This window comes from Protopterus annectens, chromosome 7.part0 (genome assembly GCF_019279795.1).
Source record: "Protopterus annectens isolate FY-2018-M chromosome 7.part0, PAN1.0, whole genome shotgun sequence".
In the NCBI taxonomy this organism is placed as follows: Eukaryota; Metazoa; Chordata; order Ceratodontiformes; family Protopteridae; genus Protopterus; species Protopterus annectens.
The window spans coordinates 1,007,586,294-1,007,605,884 of record NC_056739.1 but is presented as its reverse complement, the minus strand read 5'-3'; the positions used below and the strand labels follow the sequence as shown (position 1 = coordinate 1,007,605,884).

Here is a 19,591-nt window from a genome sequence, read left to right as displayed (position 1 = left end):
AAATGAGGGCATCCTGTAAAGCTACTGATGAATTGTGTGAGAGATGTGCAATAATCATGCATGACTGTCGAAGAAGAGAGAAGAGTGGCATTGTATCGAGGGAAGTGGTGAAAGTTGACACAATGCCCTGATTCCATGTAGAAAACAGAAAATAAATGGGGCTGATGACTATGATGTATTGGTGTATGAATGTATGTGTATATGCACTTGCAGATCAAAATATTGAACGTGCATTCAATTGATATATTTATAGTGTGGCTTTACCTTTCAAAAGCTCAATATTCTGACTGCACAACTGAATGAGGTGTAGGTCCGAACAGTTTTGTGAGATGAATTTTCTGTACAGCTGGCAATAATTTCAAGTAGTGGTTGGTAAAGGTGAGTTGTTAGGGGGTTATTGCTTTTTATTGAAGAAAATTGCTGCTGGTATGGTTTCCTCAGGGTGTACTGACATTGATTATTTTCTTTAAGGAGCATTTTCCCTTCTTCACATTGGCACTATCATACATTTGGCATATATACATTTAGGGGCATGGGCCTTGAACTCCATGTAATGATTAGGATTGGGGCATGCCGTCCTGCAGAAAATACTTGTTTTGAGTTGTTGTGATTATGTTTTTCAGTGCTGTTGCAGTTGTGTTTTTGTATAGTCAAATAATTGTTTCGGGGATTTTCAGGTTCAGCATTTTTCCTACTCATGATTTGATAACATTATTTGGTTTGTTGACCAAGATATTTAGTCGTAAAATGCCCATTCTCAGTATATACCTAGGGTAAAAATCTTCACATTAAATAAACTATCTTATTGTAACTAACAGGTCTTGCTGTACAGGTATAACAAACTAACAAGACAGTGTTTGTTTTACACATGAAAACAGAGAAAAGTCATGAGTGACAATCACACAATATTATGAAACATTGTTAGAACAATGCAAACAGGCCCAGTATTAGTGACAGCATGCAAGCATGATACAACAAATCTGTGTTACATACTAAGAATAAACAGCATTGCCACGCTGCAGAAGTTACACTATGTAGCTAACAAATGTATACGGTGCACATACTGAGTGTAACGTAGCAGAAAGCGGGTTTGCATACTGACATGAACTTGAAATTAGACCATGGCTGCACCCATAGCTGGCCTTAGGCATAGGCCAACTAGGCAGCAGCCTAGGGCGCCACTCTACTAGGGGCACTTTTCCAGTATTTATTTCGTGTAGGTAGACCAGGATAGGGGCAGCAGGTGGTGTGGTGGGGGGTGCCATGGAGACCTTTTGCCTAGGGCACCAGTTGACCTAAGGCTTCTCCTGCATGACCTTCTGTGCATTTTTCATTTAAAGTTCTTTAGACTAAGGTCAGTCCTGGCAAGGTAAGTTTATTAAGTTATTTAGGTAAGATTGCACTGTTTTGATGAAGAGTGATCATCCACTTTGTCCATGAATTTTTTTCTAGCCTTCATGTCTAGTGATAAATGTTTTATATCAGATCTGTTTTAGGAATGCACCAGGCATTTCATTACACTGACGGGATAAGGGAAGTATGAGCTACAGAGATATCTGCCAGCTAGAAGCTTGTATGTTTTTACTTTTTGTATCTAATTCAGGCAAACCAAAGAATAAGTATGAAGCTATGCTGACTGTCATGTTCATCTCATGTGACAAACTTGCTACAGAATAGCAGTATGTGAATTGGTCAGCAGGTATCATAGGTATGATCAGTGATGTGTATTATGAACACACACATCCAGTCTGGGAAACAATACTGGTGTGTATACTGTTAAACACTTTTACGGATGTGTAATCATGTTTATACATAGCTTTGGAAATAAACAATGCTCCATTTATGTAGTTCCACAATGCACTGACCCCAGATGAAATCTATAGCTCATGGTATCATGAGAGCAAATGTTTGAAAACTAAGCATCATAGGGATAAATGTGTTGAAAGACACACAAACACACAGAGTGAAGTTTGTGTGTGTGTGTGTGTGTGTGTGTGTGTGTGTGTGTGTGTGTGTGTGTGTGTGTGTGTGTGTGTGTGTGTGTGTGTGTGTGTTTTATGGGGATCATATAACTTAATTATATCTGTGGGAGTGAATGTTGACTGTTACTGTGCTTATAATAGCAACCTGTACACTGTGTGTTATGGGTAATTGCCAGCATTTAGATCATTGGTTAGTGGCAAACACAATATGCCTATTTATATATTGTGCATGTTAGTAGCATTCTATGTTCCTGTAATGGTTTATAACTAGATGAAGAGGGCACAGCAGAACCAAGATGAGATGACCCTCCCCTCCCCTCCCAAGTATATACCAAGTATGTACTGAGGAAATGTTTATACAGTACAATAAAGGCATACTGACATGCTGAGCACCCTTATTAGGGTACAATTAACATATTGCACACACAGCAAAGCATATAGATACACACACAAAAAAGGTACTAGTATATGCATGTGTTAGTATGCATGGATCCATGCATGTATCCCACAATTATTTTGTTTAATAATATATGGTATAACACTGTACAACCATGAGGGATCTCATCTGTGCCAAATGGGCTGTGTGGTTTATGACTGTTTGCTACATACAATGTACTACATATTTATGTATGTATTAAAACAACTGTAGAGTGCCTTGTACTTCTGTAGCAGCAGCAGGAGTGTTGTGATTCTTTATAGAAATAAAGTTCAATATTTCTGTTGTGTGTTTCCATGCAGTATATGCCTAGGTCTTTTTATACAATTATGTATGCATTTGTATTCCCATAAAGTGTAGAAAGCAGCATATGTATAGCTTTGTGTATGCATATCCCTCTATGCATGTCACTGTGGACCTTCCAGTGTCCAAACTTTGAGATACTAACCTCTTCGCAAATGCATGCAATTGTTTTGTAGGACTGTGTTAATTCATGCCTTGTAATTCTTTAACATATATTTTGAATTGCACTTGCAGTGCTGATGACGTGATCTTCTTCATTTCTATAGACTCTAAGCTCCAATGGCAAGCTTAGTGCAATTTAACATAGGACAGATGAAGCTCTGCAATGCTACTTGTTCTGAGTCATGTCTGGGCTGTTAGTATACATTTCCCAGAGTACTCGCTATGTGACCTGTGTAACATGTCTGTAAAATTCCCCCAATCTCATTTATGTATGAAAGGGGCAAAATCCTCTGCATCACATATGCAGAGCCTGTTCCACTCTACATAGGATCATAGTTTCATAGGTGTGTACAAGTCTAATGGCCCTGGAGCCTTTACAAGCCTAGTCCATAGAAGTGCCACAGACCTGTTACTTCACAATTCTTGTTTGTGGTGGGGAGGAAGGGAGCAAAGAGGCTTGCCATTCCTGCAAAAATAACTTTAATTTAAATAACGATTGTCCTCAGCCTATGTTTAGAATTTTGCCATTATAACATGTAAGTTCTAACAAAATGTAATTCACAAAATTTATATTCGGTACTTCCGAGTGACGACTCCAGGTGCATCTGCAGTTACCTCCTACTGACGCCTCTAGGTGTCAAATATTGCTTGTTCATATTTGCAATAATTCCAAAACCATGCTAAGGTTTTAAAAGATTTTGTCTTAAAGCTTACACAATGGCAAACTCAGCTGACTTAATATTTGACCTCTGTCTAGTGCAGGTAAAGAGATATTAACTGTAGTTTTTATGATATTAATTTATGCAGATATAATTTTCACATTTTTCTAAATATCTCAACAGCCAAGTAACACAGACAGAACTTTGTAGCATCATATGAACGTGCTCAGCTAGTGAATACAATGCTCCTGACAGTATGTGTCTAACTTGAATGGTTGCTGAGATATTGTAAGTTGTTTGCAAAATATTGCAAACAATAGTTAATGTGTTTACTGTGACTTATAAAATTTGGTTTAAGACTTAGAACCTAAAGAATACTACCACTTTAAAATAGTTTGTGCTGAAGAGCTTGCCATTTATACTTCTTTCATAAACCTTCTGGTTCCAGTGATATGAACATTTGAAATGTGAGGACGTAATTTGTTCCTGTTAAAAGCCTTAGGCAACACCCATTGGAAGTTACAGTGCAAACTTCCTGAGCTCTGTTTGGCAAATGAGTTAAAATAATGAGGAGCCTTTTTCTTGCTTAAGGAAATCACTTTTTTCCTTTCTTTTTTTTTTCATTTATCTCATTATTATGTCATTCAGGCAGCTGTCCTAGTGTCCCACATTCTTGCCAGGTCTGTTATACTTCAACTTCAAGTTCTATGCCCAGAATTTTGTCATGGCCAGCAAGTATAACAAGGATGTTCCCGGGGGGGGATGGGGTCATGCTTTCAAACATCCAAACTTTTTTTTTGTCCTACAACTGTTTTGCTCCATCTTTCTTCTCCTTTTTGAAGATCCTATTGCATGTCTGAGGGGTAGGCATGCAATGGAGCTGTACGACATATTTCCCCTCCTTTATCACTGTTTAGACGTGTCTCCCTCCTCCTTCCTCATTATACCACATCTCCCTACAGTGCCATCCCTAGGTTCCACCAAAGATGGACCCAGGACCCACAGGCCCCTCCACCTTCCCAGGGATGCTAACACCCATTCCTCACTGCCACTCTGTCCATCTTCTGAGCCACTAATCAAAATCAGGGTGACTAGGCTGTATCCAGGGCTTTATAGCTGTCTGCCACTAGTGTGACATGCAATGGATCACTTTGTGGTTTATTTTTTTTTTCTTTTGAGCATTATGCATAATTCTTTATATGATGACAGTTGAGGAAAATTAATTTTATTTAGTACTGTAAATCATGGCATATTTGTAGTGAAACTTGAAGTCTGGAAAAATATAATAAATAAGGTAACAGTCTGCATTTTTAAGACGTTATACACTTACTTCTTATTGAAGTGTTATGTCTCTGTTTCAAAGTTTTGTAGCACATAAACAACTTGGAGTTAAAATGTCTGTATTGAAAAAAAGATATTGCAGTTACACTTAGCATTAAACAAGCATTTCCATTAGAAAAAAATATTTTTGTTTCTATAGGGTAAGCACAAACCATTCATTTGTCTGTTTTAAAGATTATGGCTTATATATTACTTAACCATGTAGATTATTACTACTTGCAGTCATGTAGAACCTGCTGAAATATTGGCATAATTTTATGTTCAATACAACCCCCCTCCAAAAAAAAAAACTTCACATGATAGAATCATCACATCATTGGATGAGCCATATCTAGAAATTATGCTCCATTAATCTCTAAATGAAGGTAGTAATAAAGGGTAATTAGCCTCTCCTTTAAAAATGGTATTAACTAAAACCATATTTACAGATATAGCTGCAGCCATGTGGAGCCTTATTTTTTAAATTGTTATATGTGTATGATTTTGCTCACTTAGATGAGAAACATCTGGTTGGGTAAGATAATCACTCGTCTTATGCCTTTAACTATTTCATATTTCATGCATTAATGAATTGTTAAAAAATCATAAATCCACTTTCAGGTCAGGAAGTTGTTGCCCTCTTCTCAGCGGAATGATGATGCCAGCAGTGTCAAACCCAAGGAAACTTTATTGAAGGGAATAGTCAAGTGATCTTGCATTTTGAGGATTGCAGTGGTAACAATCACATATATACCAAACTTATTAAGGGGTGGAGTCCTTACCTTGATTGTACTACAGTCAGGTGCTGAATGGGTGTGTTTTTCTGCCCCACATTGGCCAATCATTATGGGGTTATAACTAGCACTGATTTGCAAGGGATCCTAAAGTATCACCAATCAGAAGAAGGAGGACTTAGTCCTAATTTGCCTACACAGACTGAATAACTTGCATGGGAACCTACAGTTCCCCAGTCAGTAGAAAAAGGAAAGCGTATTCTTAATTTGCATGCCTTAATTCCATTAATGAATTGCTAAAAAAAATCTTCATAGTCAACTTTATTAATAGTAGGTCCTTAACAATAATACAGGTAGGTATTTCATGCATTTTAAAGCTGCTGTTTAAAGTCAAGAAGGTACACCTGAACTCATATATCCATTGTTGGTGATATACCAATGTATAGAAAAAGCAGATTACCAGTTTACTCCATTACGTATCACAAGATTTGCATTTCTTTATATGTTGCATATAAGACTAGAATTCAAATTTGTCAGTAAAGAATTCCAATTAAAGTGAAGGAGTGCAAAGCTTAATGATCACTATTTCATTTTCTGTTTTACGTACAGATTCCACAAATCAGTTATGGGGCAACAGCTCCAGAACTAAGTGATGACAGACGCTATGATTTCTTCTCTCGTGTAGTGTCTCCTAACACATTCCAAGCCCAGGCTATGGTGGATATCGTCAAGGCTCTAGGCTGGAATTTTGTGTCAACAATTGCATCGGAAGGAAGTTATGGAGAAAAAGGAGCAGAGGCTTTTGCCCAATTGTCTAAAGAAGCAGGTGCGTAAACTAAGTGCAAAAGTATTTCCTTAGAATGTATGCTCTCTGTATATACACAGTCAAATACTAAAATTAGTCATCTGCCTGGAGATTAAATGTTTTAAATCACTATTCCATAGGAATTCCTTTTGCCTACAGTGTAGCACAATTTATCTTCGGTATCAACTGTCAGGAGTTCAGCAACCAGCCAACAGCAGCATTAGTGTTATAATAATTCGTTTTTTTATGCTATTATTGTTGCCAGAATGCATGTGCTAACCACAGTCCTGAGTTTTTCTTGGGCAAAACACTTAAAAGATAATCAATCCATTACAAAAAAATTATATCTTCTCTGTCTGCAGCAGAGACTTCAGTATTCCTCAAGTGTCAAATAATTTACCCATAATTGAATTTCCAAACTAGCTTAAATGACTGTCAAATGTTGCATTTGACCTTTCCCTTCATTGTGATTTTAAGCCTACATTTTGAATATGGAGGAATCTCATTAGCCTTTGAATTTACTATTATATCCACATTTATCAAATTCATGCTGAATATTATCTGTGAGAGGCACATTAATGATCTTCTTACACAGAGCCTTAAACTGTTTAAATAAAATAAATTTGATTTGCCCCATTAGGTTATACATTTTTTTTAATGTGCACTTGCAGTTTTCAGAAAGACAGCTATGAACACATGTAGAGCAATATATCTTACATTTTGCTTGGAAGTGTAATTGTTTGTGTTGAAAGCAACTTAATATATAAAGACTTCAAGTCCTCATGTCAGCTTAGAACCAAAAAGGACATATAGAAGTTGTCTATTGTTCATCTAAAGCATGCTCCAGATATAACATTACATAGTTGACACAAGACAGACTGCATCTGCTCAAAGCACTACAGAATGTAGTTAGAAATAAATGCATTATTAGAATATTGTTTTACATTTGATAATGTATAATATTATTTTCTCTGATGTTGCAGTTGTTTTGAATATTTAATGCAGCACTGTAGGTAACAAATTCACATATAAGAAACTAGTCTGATTTAGATTCGATAGCATGGATTAATTTGTACTTTTAACCTTATATCCTGTTTAATGCATATGTTTATATGGAATATTTTAATAACATAAAATGTAGCCTTAATGAACATGGACATGTTAAGAACAGAATACTGAAAAACAAATGTGAAGATGCTTGTTATATCCAACACTGTTTTTTAGAAGCATAATTATGACTGAGGCTACTTCAGCAACCTATAGTAGCTAATGTTCATGTCTTCTCCGAATGAGATGTACCTAGGCGTCTGTGGCTTCCCTCTTAGGCATTGCATATACACAATGGGAAAGGTAGAACAAGAAAAGAATGATTCAAGGTTTGTATCTGAACAACCTAGGCCTATACCTGCGTTCTGTATTCAAATGTTGGGACTTCGAATGCTGAGTCATGAATCATCAAAAATATAGGAGAAGGTAGAATACTGAATATCAATGTTCTCCTTTAATCTTGTTTTCCCCTTACAGGCAAGCCCCACTGCAGTCCCTACACTCCCTGATCTTATATATATATATATATATATATATATATATATATATATATATATATGTGTGTGTATATCTACCGACAAATATAAGCTCAACATACTGCAAAGAAAAGGGAATATTCTGGGAAATGGCAGTCTCAAACTCAATATATTTAAATCCAGATTTTCATTCACTCTCTACAGTCTGTGACTTGGCATTCTGAATCCTGACATTTTAAAATATTACCCTGTATTAGATATGCCAGGCCTCCATCACTATAAATGCCTAATTCACAGAACAAATATAAATAAAACTAGAAGGACCAAATCATGATGCCTTGGTTAAGGGTGAACTGGATGCTCTGATGTGCAGCCAGAATCCGTGCTTAAACCAGTGTAATTTCTTTTAATACTACTGCTAGAAAACAACAAAGCTGCAAGTCCATATTTCAAAAATGAAAGTGCTTAACCACTGTGTATAACAACACTTTCATGGAGTACATTTCATTGTGGGTTTTATTTTAATTTAGTAACCCACTACCACTCATCTCTAGCCATTTATTTTCAGATTTACTATAGTTCTATAACTAATATTATTATTATTACCTTTGTATAATTGATATTAGTATTACTGTCTGTAATACTACTACTGCAAATCCTAATACTGGTAAATGTTTTAGTAATCATGCTAACTTTGATCCTACTTGTTCTAGACTACTGCAAATCCACTTTTCATCATTCTTGTAACCTAATTCTGTCTTTTAGCAAAGGACTGCCAGATTAGCTACCAACTAATATAACTTTACAGTATCACTCTAAATACCTGGAAACTATCGTCCCATAAGCCTGACTAGCTTGGTCTGCAAAGCTATGGAAAGGATCATCATGGACCTCATAAATAAAGATATTAGGGACCTACAGACACAGGATCCTACCCAGTTCGGCTTTGTTAAGGGCAGATCCTGCCTCTTAAACCTGGTTGATTTCTTTGAAACAGTCACCAAGGCCATTGATGAGGGGAAGGTGGTCCACACAGCCTACCTGGACCTCGCAAAAGCCTTCGATACAATACCCCACTTGGGCATTATAGATAAGCTCACCAACTTAAATATAAACCCCTTTGTCACTAGATGTGTTGCAAACTGGCTCAAGGACAGAAGCCACATGGTTAGAATTGCTGGAGCCATAGCAGACTCCAAACCAGTTACAAGTGGCGTCCCACAAGGCTCAGTCCTGGGACCTCTCTTGTTCAGTATATATTTCTCGGAGGTACATGCCAACACGGAAGGACTGTGGCTGACCAAGTTCGCAGATGACTGCAAACTGGGCACCATAATCGACTCTCCAGCCGACACAAGCATCCTCCAAAAGGGCCTCATAGAAACAGACAACTGGTGCCAGAGCCATGGCCTCAAGCTAAACGCCAAGAAGTGTATAGTCATCCCCTTTGGCAAAAACAAAGTACCCACAAATTACCACATAGGTGGTAATCCATTAAGTACAGAAGAAGTAATTAGGGACCCAAGTTGATCGCAGTCTCTCATTTGACAACCACGTGGCCAAAGTGGTAAGAAAAACATTTTATATAGCCCACCTAATCATGAAGGGATTCACATCTATATCAGGGGAGGTCATCATGCCTCTTTACTCATCCCTCATCAGGCCCATAATTGAGTACAATGCCCCTTTTGGGATGTACCTTACCAGACACCTGCAGCAACTGGAAAGACCCCAAAAGTACCTCACCAAGAGGATCAAAGGGCTCAAACAGATGCCATATGCTGCCCGGTTAAAGAAACTCCAGCGCTACTCAGTGGCATACCGCCTGCTCAGAGGCGATCTGTGCCTGACATATAAAGCCATGTCCAACCCGGAATTAATGGACATGCTGCACCTCAGAAAATCCAAATCCTATCGAGCTATGTGCTTGAGAGACTTGAACCTCAGCACTGAAATAAATAGGACATGCTGGAGGGACAGATTCATAACCCAGAGGCTCCCTTCACACTGGAATAAAATCCCAGTCCAGGTTAGGCAGAGTCCCTCATTGACTCTCTTCAAGGGGAATCTTGATGAGTGGATGGAAGATCGTAGGTTTACCCCGGGTATCACTTCTGTGTCACTGTTAGACAGAGGCACAGTATACTAACCTCAAAAAAGGGAATAGCAAAATTTATTTAAAATGGGTGGCGAAAGCCAAACACACTCTGGCTAGGCTTATAAATGCCCTAGGGCAGATAGCCTAGTATGAACCTATGAACATCAGCCATAAATCTGGAGGGTCTACTTTAAATGTATGCCTCCAACCCTCATGTTTTTTAATGAGCTCTAGTCCTCTAGTCTCTCGCAAAATGGAACAATTTGCTCTCATCATATCTATAGGTAGTCCGATTACAATAAGTGTTTTAAAGTAAGGTAGTAAGTACCTCCTGCTTACTAACCATGCACTGCTTCTGTCATTTGATAGTACAATGTACTAGAGACAGAAGTATTTTAGAAGCACAGAGGTAAACCTCTTGCATCAACCTACTATTGGTAAGCATCATGCCTCTATAACCTCACATCAATCACAATGCATCACAAAAGCCATAACTTATGATAGGGTAGTAAAAAATGCCAAAGTCTCTTAAAACAGACTTTATAGGACCTCAGCCTTCAGCATGCATGGTAATGCTTATTTCTTTCTCCATTGACATCCACTGCAAATTCAGACAGCTCTCCCTAGAGTCCCCAAAAAATCAGACCTAAGCTCAGAGGAACTACTAAATCTGCTTCTGCACAGGGAAATGTTTTAGTCATAAATGACACAATAGTTAAGCATACCAACTACATACTCGCCAGACTGGATAAAACATAGTGAAGGTAAGCTGTTTATCCAGTGCCAGGATCCATGATGTAGCAAGGAGCTTAAAGGTCCTTACACCAGACAAATATGACCAGATAAATGGTGTTATAAACTGATATCACAAGATAAGATAAATGGTGTTATAAACTGATATCACAAGATAAGATAAATGGTGTTAAAAACTAATATCACAAGGTAAGATAAATGGTTATATAAACTGATATCACAAGATAAGATAAATGGTGTTATAAACTGATATCACAAGATAAGATAAATGGTGGTATAAACTGATATCACAAGATAAGATAAATGGTCTTATAAACTGATATCGCAAGATAAGATAAATGATGTTATAAACTGATATCACAACACAAGATAAATGGTGTTATAAACTGATATCACAAGATAAGATGAATAGTGTTATAAACTGATATCACAAGATAAGATAAAGGGTGTTATAAACTGATATCACAACACAAGATAAATGGTGTTATAAACTGATATCACAAGATACAATAAAGGGTGTTATAAACTGATATCACAAGGTAAGATAAATGGTGTTATAAACTGATATCACAACACAAGATAAATGGTGTTATAAACTGATATCACAAGATAAATGGTGTTATAAATTGATATCATAAGATAAGATGAATAGTGTTATAAACTGATATCACAAGATAAGAAAAATGGTGTTATAAACTAATATCACAAGATATGATAAATGGTGTTATAAACTGATATCACAACACAAGATAAATGGTGTTATAAACTGATATCACAAGATAAATGGTGTTATAAATTGATATCACAAGATAAGATGAATAGTGTTATAAACTGATATCACAAGATAAGAAAAATGGTGTTATAAACTAATATCACAAGATACGATAAAGGGTGTTATAAACTAATATCACAAGGTAAGATAAATGGTTATATAAACTGATATCACAACACAACATAAATGGTGTTATAAACTGATATCACAAGGAAAGATAAATGGTGTTATAAACTAATATCACAACGCAAGATAAATGGTGTTATAAATTGATATCACAAGATAAGATAAATGGTGTTATAAACTGATATCACAAGATAAGATAAATGATGTTATAAACTGATATCACAAGGTAAGATAAATGATGTTATAAACTGATATCACAACACAAGATAAATGGTGTTATAAACTGATATCACAAGATAAATGGTGTTATAAATTGATATCACAAGATAAGATGAATAGCGTTATAAACTGATATCACAAGATAAGAAAAATGGTGTTATAAACTAATATCACAAGATACGATAAATGGTGTTATAAACTGATATCACAAAACAAGATAAATGGTATATCAAAGCAACAATGCAACACACCCACAGGATAAATGTTTTTACTTTTAATAATGAATTATACATACAGCGACATGGGGTTGCCATGGGAACCCCATGCGCTACTAGTTATGCAAACATGTTCCTTGCACATTGGGAAGGAACAATACTTAGTAAGAAGGAAGAATTTAATATTCATATTTTGTTTTATCATCGTTTTGTCGATCTTTTCGTTTTATGTAAAGGTGGTGTAGATGAACTTTTAAGATTTTATGGTAAACTTAATAATTTGCTTGAATGCTTAAAATTTACTATTAATTGGTCTTATTCCAGGATAGAGTATTTGGATGTATATGTAGAGAAGCTTGATAATGGCTTGATTAATACTGGAGTACATCGTAAATCATGTTATAGAAATTCTTTACTTCTTAGGTCCAGTATGCATCCTGAACATATCTTTAGAAACTTAATTAAAGGCCAAGGAGTTAAGGTATCAAGGTTAAATGTGTTGGACTATTATTTCTCTGATGAACTAAACAGTTTAAGTAATAGACTTCTGTTTAGAGGATATACCAAATATGAAATTAATAAGAATTTGGCAGAAATTTCCACTTTACGTGGTAATATAGCAACACATTTTGGGCCTCAGAATATTATAACTTCTCGCCCACAAATAAGTAAATCCAATACAGTAATAAAAGTTCCTTTGTGTTATACCATGGACAATAAAGACCTTATAGAAATCTTCAAGAAGTATTGGTCTATACTTTTAGTAGATGATGACATCAAAGAAATTGTAGGTGACTGACCTGGTTTTACCTATAAAAACAGAAAAAATCTTAAGAGGTTATTATGTTATAAACAATTAGATCACCCTACAAGTGATTTGGTAGGCTCAATGCGATCGTGTACTACATGCAATTTTTGTTCTTATATTGATACATCAAATATATTCTATCATCCTGATTTGAAAAGGAACTTTATTTTCAACATAGAAGCAACATGTAAAAGCTCTAATTTAGTGTATTTGGCAGTCTGTCAATTCTGCCAATCATTCTATGTTGGAAAACAAATATTGTCCTCAGAGACAGAATTCGAGAGCAGATCTATCACATCAGAAAAAAATCCATTCACAATGCCTTAGACAAACATGTCTCTAGTGCAGGCCCTGAACATCGCTTTTTATTTAGGGTGATAGATTTAATTCAACCCAGCATAAGAGCATGATACATTAGGAATCAGACCGAATACAAAGAAAATAACTGGATTATTATCCTCAGGGCGGACAGGGGACATGGATTGAATGAAAGGGCTAGTATTAAGCCCTTACTCAAGAAACGTAGAATAATGAAATAATTATTAGTTTTTACATTTGCATTCATTATTGAAACTTTTATCATGGTTTAATCCCTATATATATATATATATATATATATATATATATATATATATATATATATATATATATATATATTTTTTATAAACAATATTGATTGTATATTAATTGTCATTAAGTTTTCTACCTGCTTTTTCATGAATTTTTTTTTGTGTATATATGCATTCACATGGGAAAGTTGAGCTGTATCTTTAAGAATTGATTTCCTTAATATATACATTATTTCTATTGGTTCTGATGTTTTTGAATTTATATATACGACATTTTAAAAATTTTTATAGTAACAGTCTGATGAAGCTTTTAAGTGAAAGCGCTTACTGGACATTATAAATTAATTATTCGCTGATTTTAAGAGCTTTGAGTTTGCTTGTTTGCACCATTACCTCTATAATAATTCTGGATACAAGATAAATGGTGTTATAGACTGATATCTTAAGATAAGATAAACAGTCTTATAAACTGATATCACAACACAAGATAAATGGTGTTATAAACTGATATCACAAGATAAGATAAATGGTGTTATAAACTGATATCACAAGATAAGATAAATGGTGTTATAAACTGATATCACAAGATAAGATAAATGGTCTTATAAACTGATATCACAACACAAGATAAATGGTGTTATAAACTGATATCACAAGAAAAGATAAATGGTGTTATAAACTGATATCACAAGACAAGATAAATGGTCTTATAAACTGATATCACAACACAAGATAAATGGTGTTATAACCTGATATCACAAGTTAAGATAAATGGTCTTATAAACTGATATCACAACACAAGATAAATGGTCTTATCAACTGATATCACAGCACAAGATAAATGGTGTTATAATCTGATATCACAAGATAAATGGTGTTATCTGATATCATAAGATAAGATAAATGGTGTTATAAACTGATATCACAAGCTAAGATAAATGGTGCTATAAACTGATATGACAAGTAAAGATAAAACAGTGTTATAAACTGATATTACAAGATAAATGGTGTTATAAACTGATATTACAAGATAAGGTACATCGTGTTATAAACTGATATCACAACACAAGATAAATGGTGTTATAAACTGATATCACAAGATAAGATAAATGGTGTTATAAACTGATATCACAAGATAAATGGTGTTATAAACTGATATCACAAGATAAGATAAATGGTGTTATAAACTGATGTCACTGTTTCACAATCACCAAGTATTGATGTCACAAATAATGGCACACATGTGAGTTTTGAACTCTATATACTTCAAACAGTACATGCTAACAAAAACCTATTAGTCTATCAACTTTCTAAGTTTATAAGAATAATATTTAAAATCTGTCTCTGTATTTGGGCCTTTGTCTCCCCATTGTATTAGGCTTTGTCCAGATTTCTTGTGTTAAAAGGTTTATAGTTATGCTTTCATCTGTCAAACCTCCTTGTTCACTGAAAATAAATACATGAATGAATGAATGAATGAATCCTGTTGAGGTTTGTTGTTCTTGATTAACTGGAGATGGGCTTGCCCAACTTAGAACTTCCTAATGACTAGTGCCTTTAGGAATACAGAATGTCAACTCTTTGGCACAGGAGGAAGGTAAAGTGATGTAATATAAGGAAAAGAATGAAATAGATATATTCAAATATATCACTACACACACACACTGAATTATTGAATCAAGAAAATCCCTAATACGTTGGGGAACAATGAACAGAACCTTAGATGTTTGATGAAGTTGTTACATTACCTTATGAATGAAAGCACTTTCCTGTGCTACAAAATGATCCTTTCAAGCATGTTTTATCACTTTTGTTGAGTTGTGAGTTGTATTTAAATGTGTCTGCAGAATTATCATGGATTCAGTACTGGAATGAAACTTCTCAGTCAGATGTGCTCTTGCTCCTTCTCTGGAGTTTTCCTTGAGAGGCTCTCTGCACGGTGTGAGTGGGAATACTTACAAGATCCTGGCAGAGAGCTGTGGAACTAGAATGTTTCCTTGTAGTTCAGTGGTTGCTTTAATGCAACTGAAAGTCACTGAGAGGAATATTAAAACATTTGCTTGAATTATAAACCAAATAATTTATAAATTAGTCACGTATCTAGCCAAAGGTGGGTAGAATACTAAAGAGGGAGCTGCCTACTGAGTATGTACTCTTCACAGGAGACTTCAGTATTTTACTGGGGGGGGGGGGGTGAAACAGTTATCTGGATGGGCATGACTAGAAAGGACAGCTTACTGATCCGAACTTCCATATTAAGAAATCAATGGACTTTAGTACAAGTCATGAACTATTTGCAGCAAAAAACACATCAAACACATGGAGACTTGTAAGTCTGCCTGGTACTAGAGCATCTTGGAATGGCAGTTAATTAGAAAATATGTGGTCAGATCTTTAGACGTGATGCCTCAGGTAAGGAAGAGTCAATTGATAACCACTTGGAGTTGAGTTTAGTCAACTTGATAGTGCATCTGTTCATTAAGTCTGGCCTTTTTGAAACATCTAGCTGAAGAAAGTCAGATGAAGTCCTAGATCTAAGAAACTTTTAGCTGTATACCACTTTGAGTCACAGGTGTTCAGCCCATGTGCGTGGTACTCAAGACCTCACTGAGGTAGCTGCAGCAGGCACCTGGAATCTGAGATTTGACTTTTTCATTTTGGTGGTGATATTCTAGTGAGAAAGGCCCTACATACATATTCTTTATCAGTTACCCCTCTGCTGGCAAGTAGAGCAGATACAGAGCTTATTTTATTATATGAGCAGTGATGTAGAATCCCGCTTTGACTAAAATGCTGTTGAGTTAGTCTCTTGTTTAGGTTGCAGTGGTGTCTTTGAAGTAGGTAGTCAGTTTGGGACCCTTGGCTAAAATGCAATGAAAAGACAGATCCACTTACATGGTTCCCATACTTGTATTTTTCACATCTGCCCCAAATGTAACCTCTTCTCCTGTGATCTCTCATATTACATAGGTATTTTTTTACACAGCACCATGTAATTGCAAATCCCATATTGCCTTTGATCTGGTATGTGTTATTATTATGAAAGAGTGCACAATTATCATTGTGTTCCAGGTATTCCAGCTTCAGACACAAAAGAGCTGAGTTTTTTACTATGTATAAATTGATAGGTGAATGCATGGATGGATGGATGGATGGATGCACAGATAGTTGGATATATAGATAGATAGATAGATAGATAGATAGATAGATAGATAGATAGATAAATGCAAATAACCTGCCAAATTTGGAAAGACACATTAATTTCTAATCAGTTAAACTAAGTGCACACAAGTGAGTAATATTCATAAACATAAACCTGAGAATGTACATCACTGTTATGATCTTTGTGAATGGCCACAGAGGGTCTAATCATAGGAGAAATGCCACAGAGCATAAATTATTGGCAAGAAACATAATCTGAACTCTGTAGTACTAGATATCCACATTAATCAAGTCACTGTTTTCTGCAGTATTTATTTATTTATTTATTTTTTTAATGGGAATGAGTTTCTGAGTTTCTCACATTACTGCAAACTCAGAAGTGGATTTGTTCTAAGGAACCAATTACATTAGGTTTCAGGACTGGATGTTATTTCATTATTTGTACTTTACACAGCATATATTGTATAAATCTACCTTTTTGCCATCTTTAACTTTTTTAACCAATTTATAGCTTAAAAATCACCCTTAGAATGCAGTGCACCAGTGTACTGTAATTTAAAAACAAAGAAACAGACATACAATTTTTATCTGTTTCTTTAAAAATACAGAAACATATTGAAGTCACATATCTATGGTGTAACTTGATGGCAAAGTTGCAAAAATAAATGCTGCTTTTCCCATATGCCAGACAGAAAAATGAATCAACATAGATATGGAAGTGGTGAAAATATTACATGGCTGCAAAGGGCTTTTATCTGAACAGTGACTGTAAATTAGCTGTAATGCTACTCTATTTGAAATATATGAAATCATGTAGGACAAGAATATGACAATAGGCTTTAGCTACTTTGGTGTATAAACATGTCACGCTTGAGGGAACTCTTTAGTAACATTGGTTTGAGGAAGATATAACTGTAAAATAGAATGATAGGCTGCAGCATGCAGCAGGTTGGAAATAATTTCCACGTCTCCAGCATGATGTAGCAGAAAAAGTAGAGAAGACAGCAAAGTACTGAAACTGTTTTAAATTTATAAAGTGTATAATGATGCCAAAGGGAATATTGCATTTAGTTTTAGAGGAACACCAGATAATGATCGAATCAGCTTTACACTTACCCAACCTAATGGATCATTGAATTAAGTTTTCTAGTGCTTTAGAATGTATGCTTTAACAATGTGTGCTGTTATGTAAATGGGCTGCTTTGATCAAGACCAAAGGCAGAGATTTTATTACTTAGTGTCACTATTTTCTCCAAGGTGCAGACATAACAGGCCTTTAGATGCCTTTACATCTTTTCTAGAAATGGTATTAGACTGTTAACTACTACTCATATTCTTTCCACCGTCTTACTTTATGTGCTTCAGTCTGCATTCAGTAACTGGAGACCGTGTGTTTCATGCTCACACACTTGAAACACATTTAAAATAATTACTCTGAGACCATCTGGCCACATGACTTGGAAGCATAATAAATACTTCAGTGAAGAGATACACCACGAATCAAAGACTGTCATTTTGCTTCAAGGAGTGAAAGGTCATAAGTTAATTGTTTGGATCCAAGAAGTCATTCAGGAGATTATAAGCAACTGTTTCCCAGACAGGGTGATTTGATTAGCAGTTAAAGAAAGGAAATGGGAACAGCTGGTCACATACAAGACACAGCAACACCATATGCATAATCTGGACTCAGAGACTTACAGGCATGACATGAAAGGATAATATGACCTACTTTTAGCTTCTGCTCCTTTGCATCAGATGCATTCTTGCAAGATACAGCATTTTGATTTTTGCACAGCATTGCCAGTTTAATTATCTGTGAATATGTTCTTAATGTGCTTAACAGACATACATTTTAATGCAGAAACACTCCCAAGTAATGAAAAATAACATGCAGGTAGGTAATAGGTAAATCTATGTAGAAAGTAAGTCATGAGCCCCTGTCCCCAAAACACACACACACACACACACACACACACACACACACACACACACACACACACACACACACTTTTATGAAGACAGAACAATCAAAAAGGTTTGGAGCCTTACAATCATTTAGAAATATCTTACAGTAGAAGACAATTTACATGATAAAAGCAACTTTAGCTGAGAGACAGCTGTCAGAAGTACATATAATGGATGAAGTGAGATGGGAAACAATATAAGCAGGATTGAGTGAAGTACATAATGAATGAAAGAGTAATGGTTAACTCCAGTGACAGAGTTAAGTCACTGGAGAAAAACATCAGACCTCCCATAGTCCATGGATGAACAGGGAAAGATTTGAAAACTTGTAGCTGGAGGGGTTAGAAATCTTAGGATCATATGTTGTATGTTATGTACATATCCATGTACTATTGGGAATGGAGTTAGCTATAGTTAATGCTCTGAGAAAAACTGGCTCCATTTCTGGTGCTTGAAGAAATGAAAATAAACAGTAAGGCTCACAGCTAATTCTGCAAAACAGACAATGCAGTACAACAAACTATATTTTGCTTTTTCTGAGAAACATTAGCATCCTAGGGTCTTAGCATAAGAATTATCAGCAAATATCTGGAAGTCCATGCTTCATTGCGCGCACACACACACACACACACACACACACACACACACACACACACACACACACACACACACAGTATAAGTAAATATTGCAAGCAACATGTGAGTGACACTATCCAAAATAAGTTTCTGAGAAACAAACATCAGTTTTTTGGATGTAATAAGTTGTGGTGGTGCTGCGTTAGTGTTGTCGCCTCACAGTAAGACATTGTCTTGTTCGATTCTCAGCTAAAGAGTCTTCTGTGTGGAGACATGCATGAATGGGCGTACCTTTGTTGCAGGTTGTACGTCAGGGCTGGCAACTCGGTATGTAAAAATCTACTGCCAATCATTAGCGGACCGGAGTTCCACTGTGGTGACCCCTAACCGGGAAAAGCCAAAAA

The 19,591-nt window shown here is 35.7% G+C and overlaps 1 protein-coding gene across 1 annotated transcript in view; it reads left to right on the top strand.

Annotated features, from left to right (window-relative positions):
• Positions 1-19,591, top strand: part of GRM7 (glutamate metabotropic receptor 7) — a 3,543,572-nt gene that overhangs the window by 1,118,135 nt on the left and 2,405,846 nt on the right. The window contains exon 2 of the mRNA XM_044077567.1: positions 6,206-6,422. Within this exon, the coding sequence (XP_043933502.1) occupies positions 6,206-6,422 (217 nt within the window). The remainder of the gene's footprint in view (positions 1-6,205; positions 6,423-19,591) is intronic.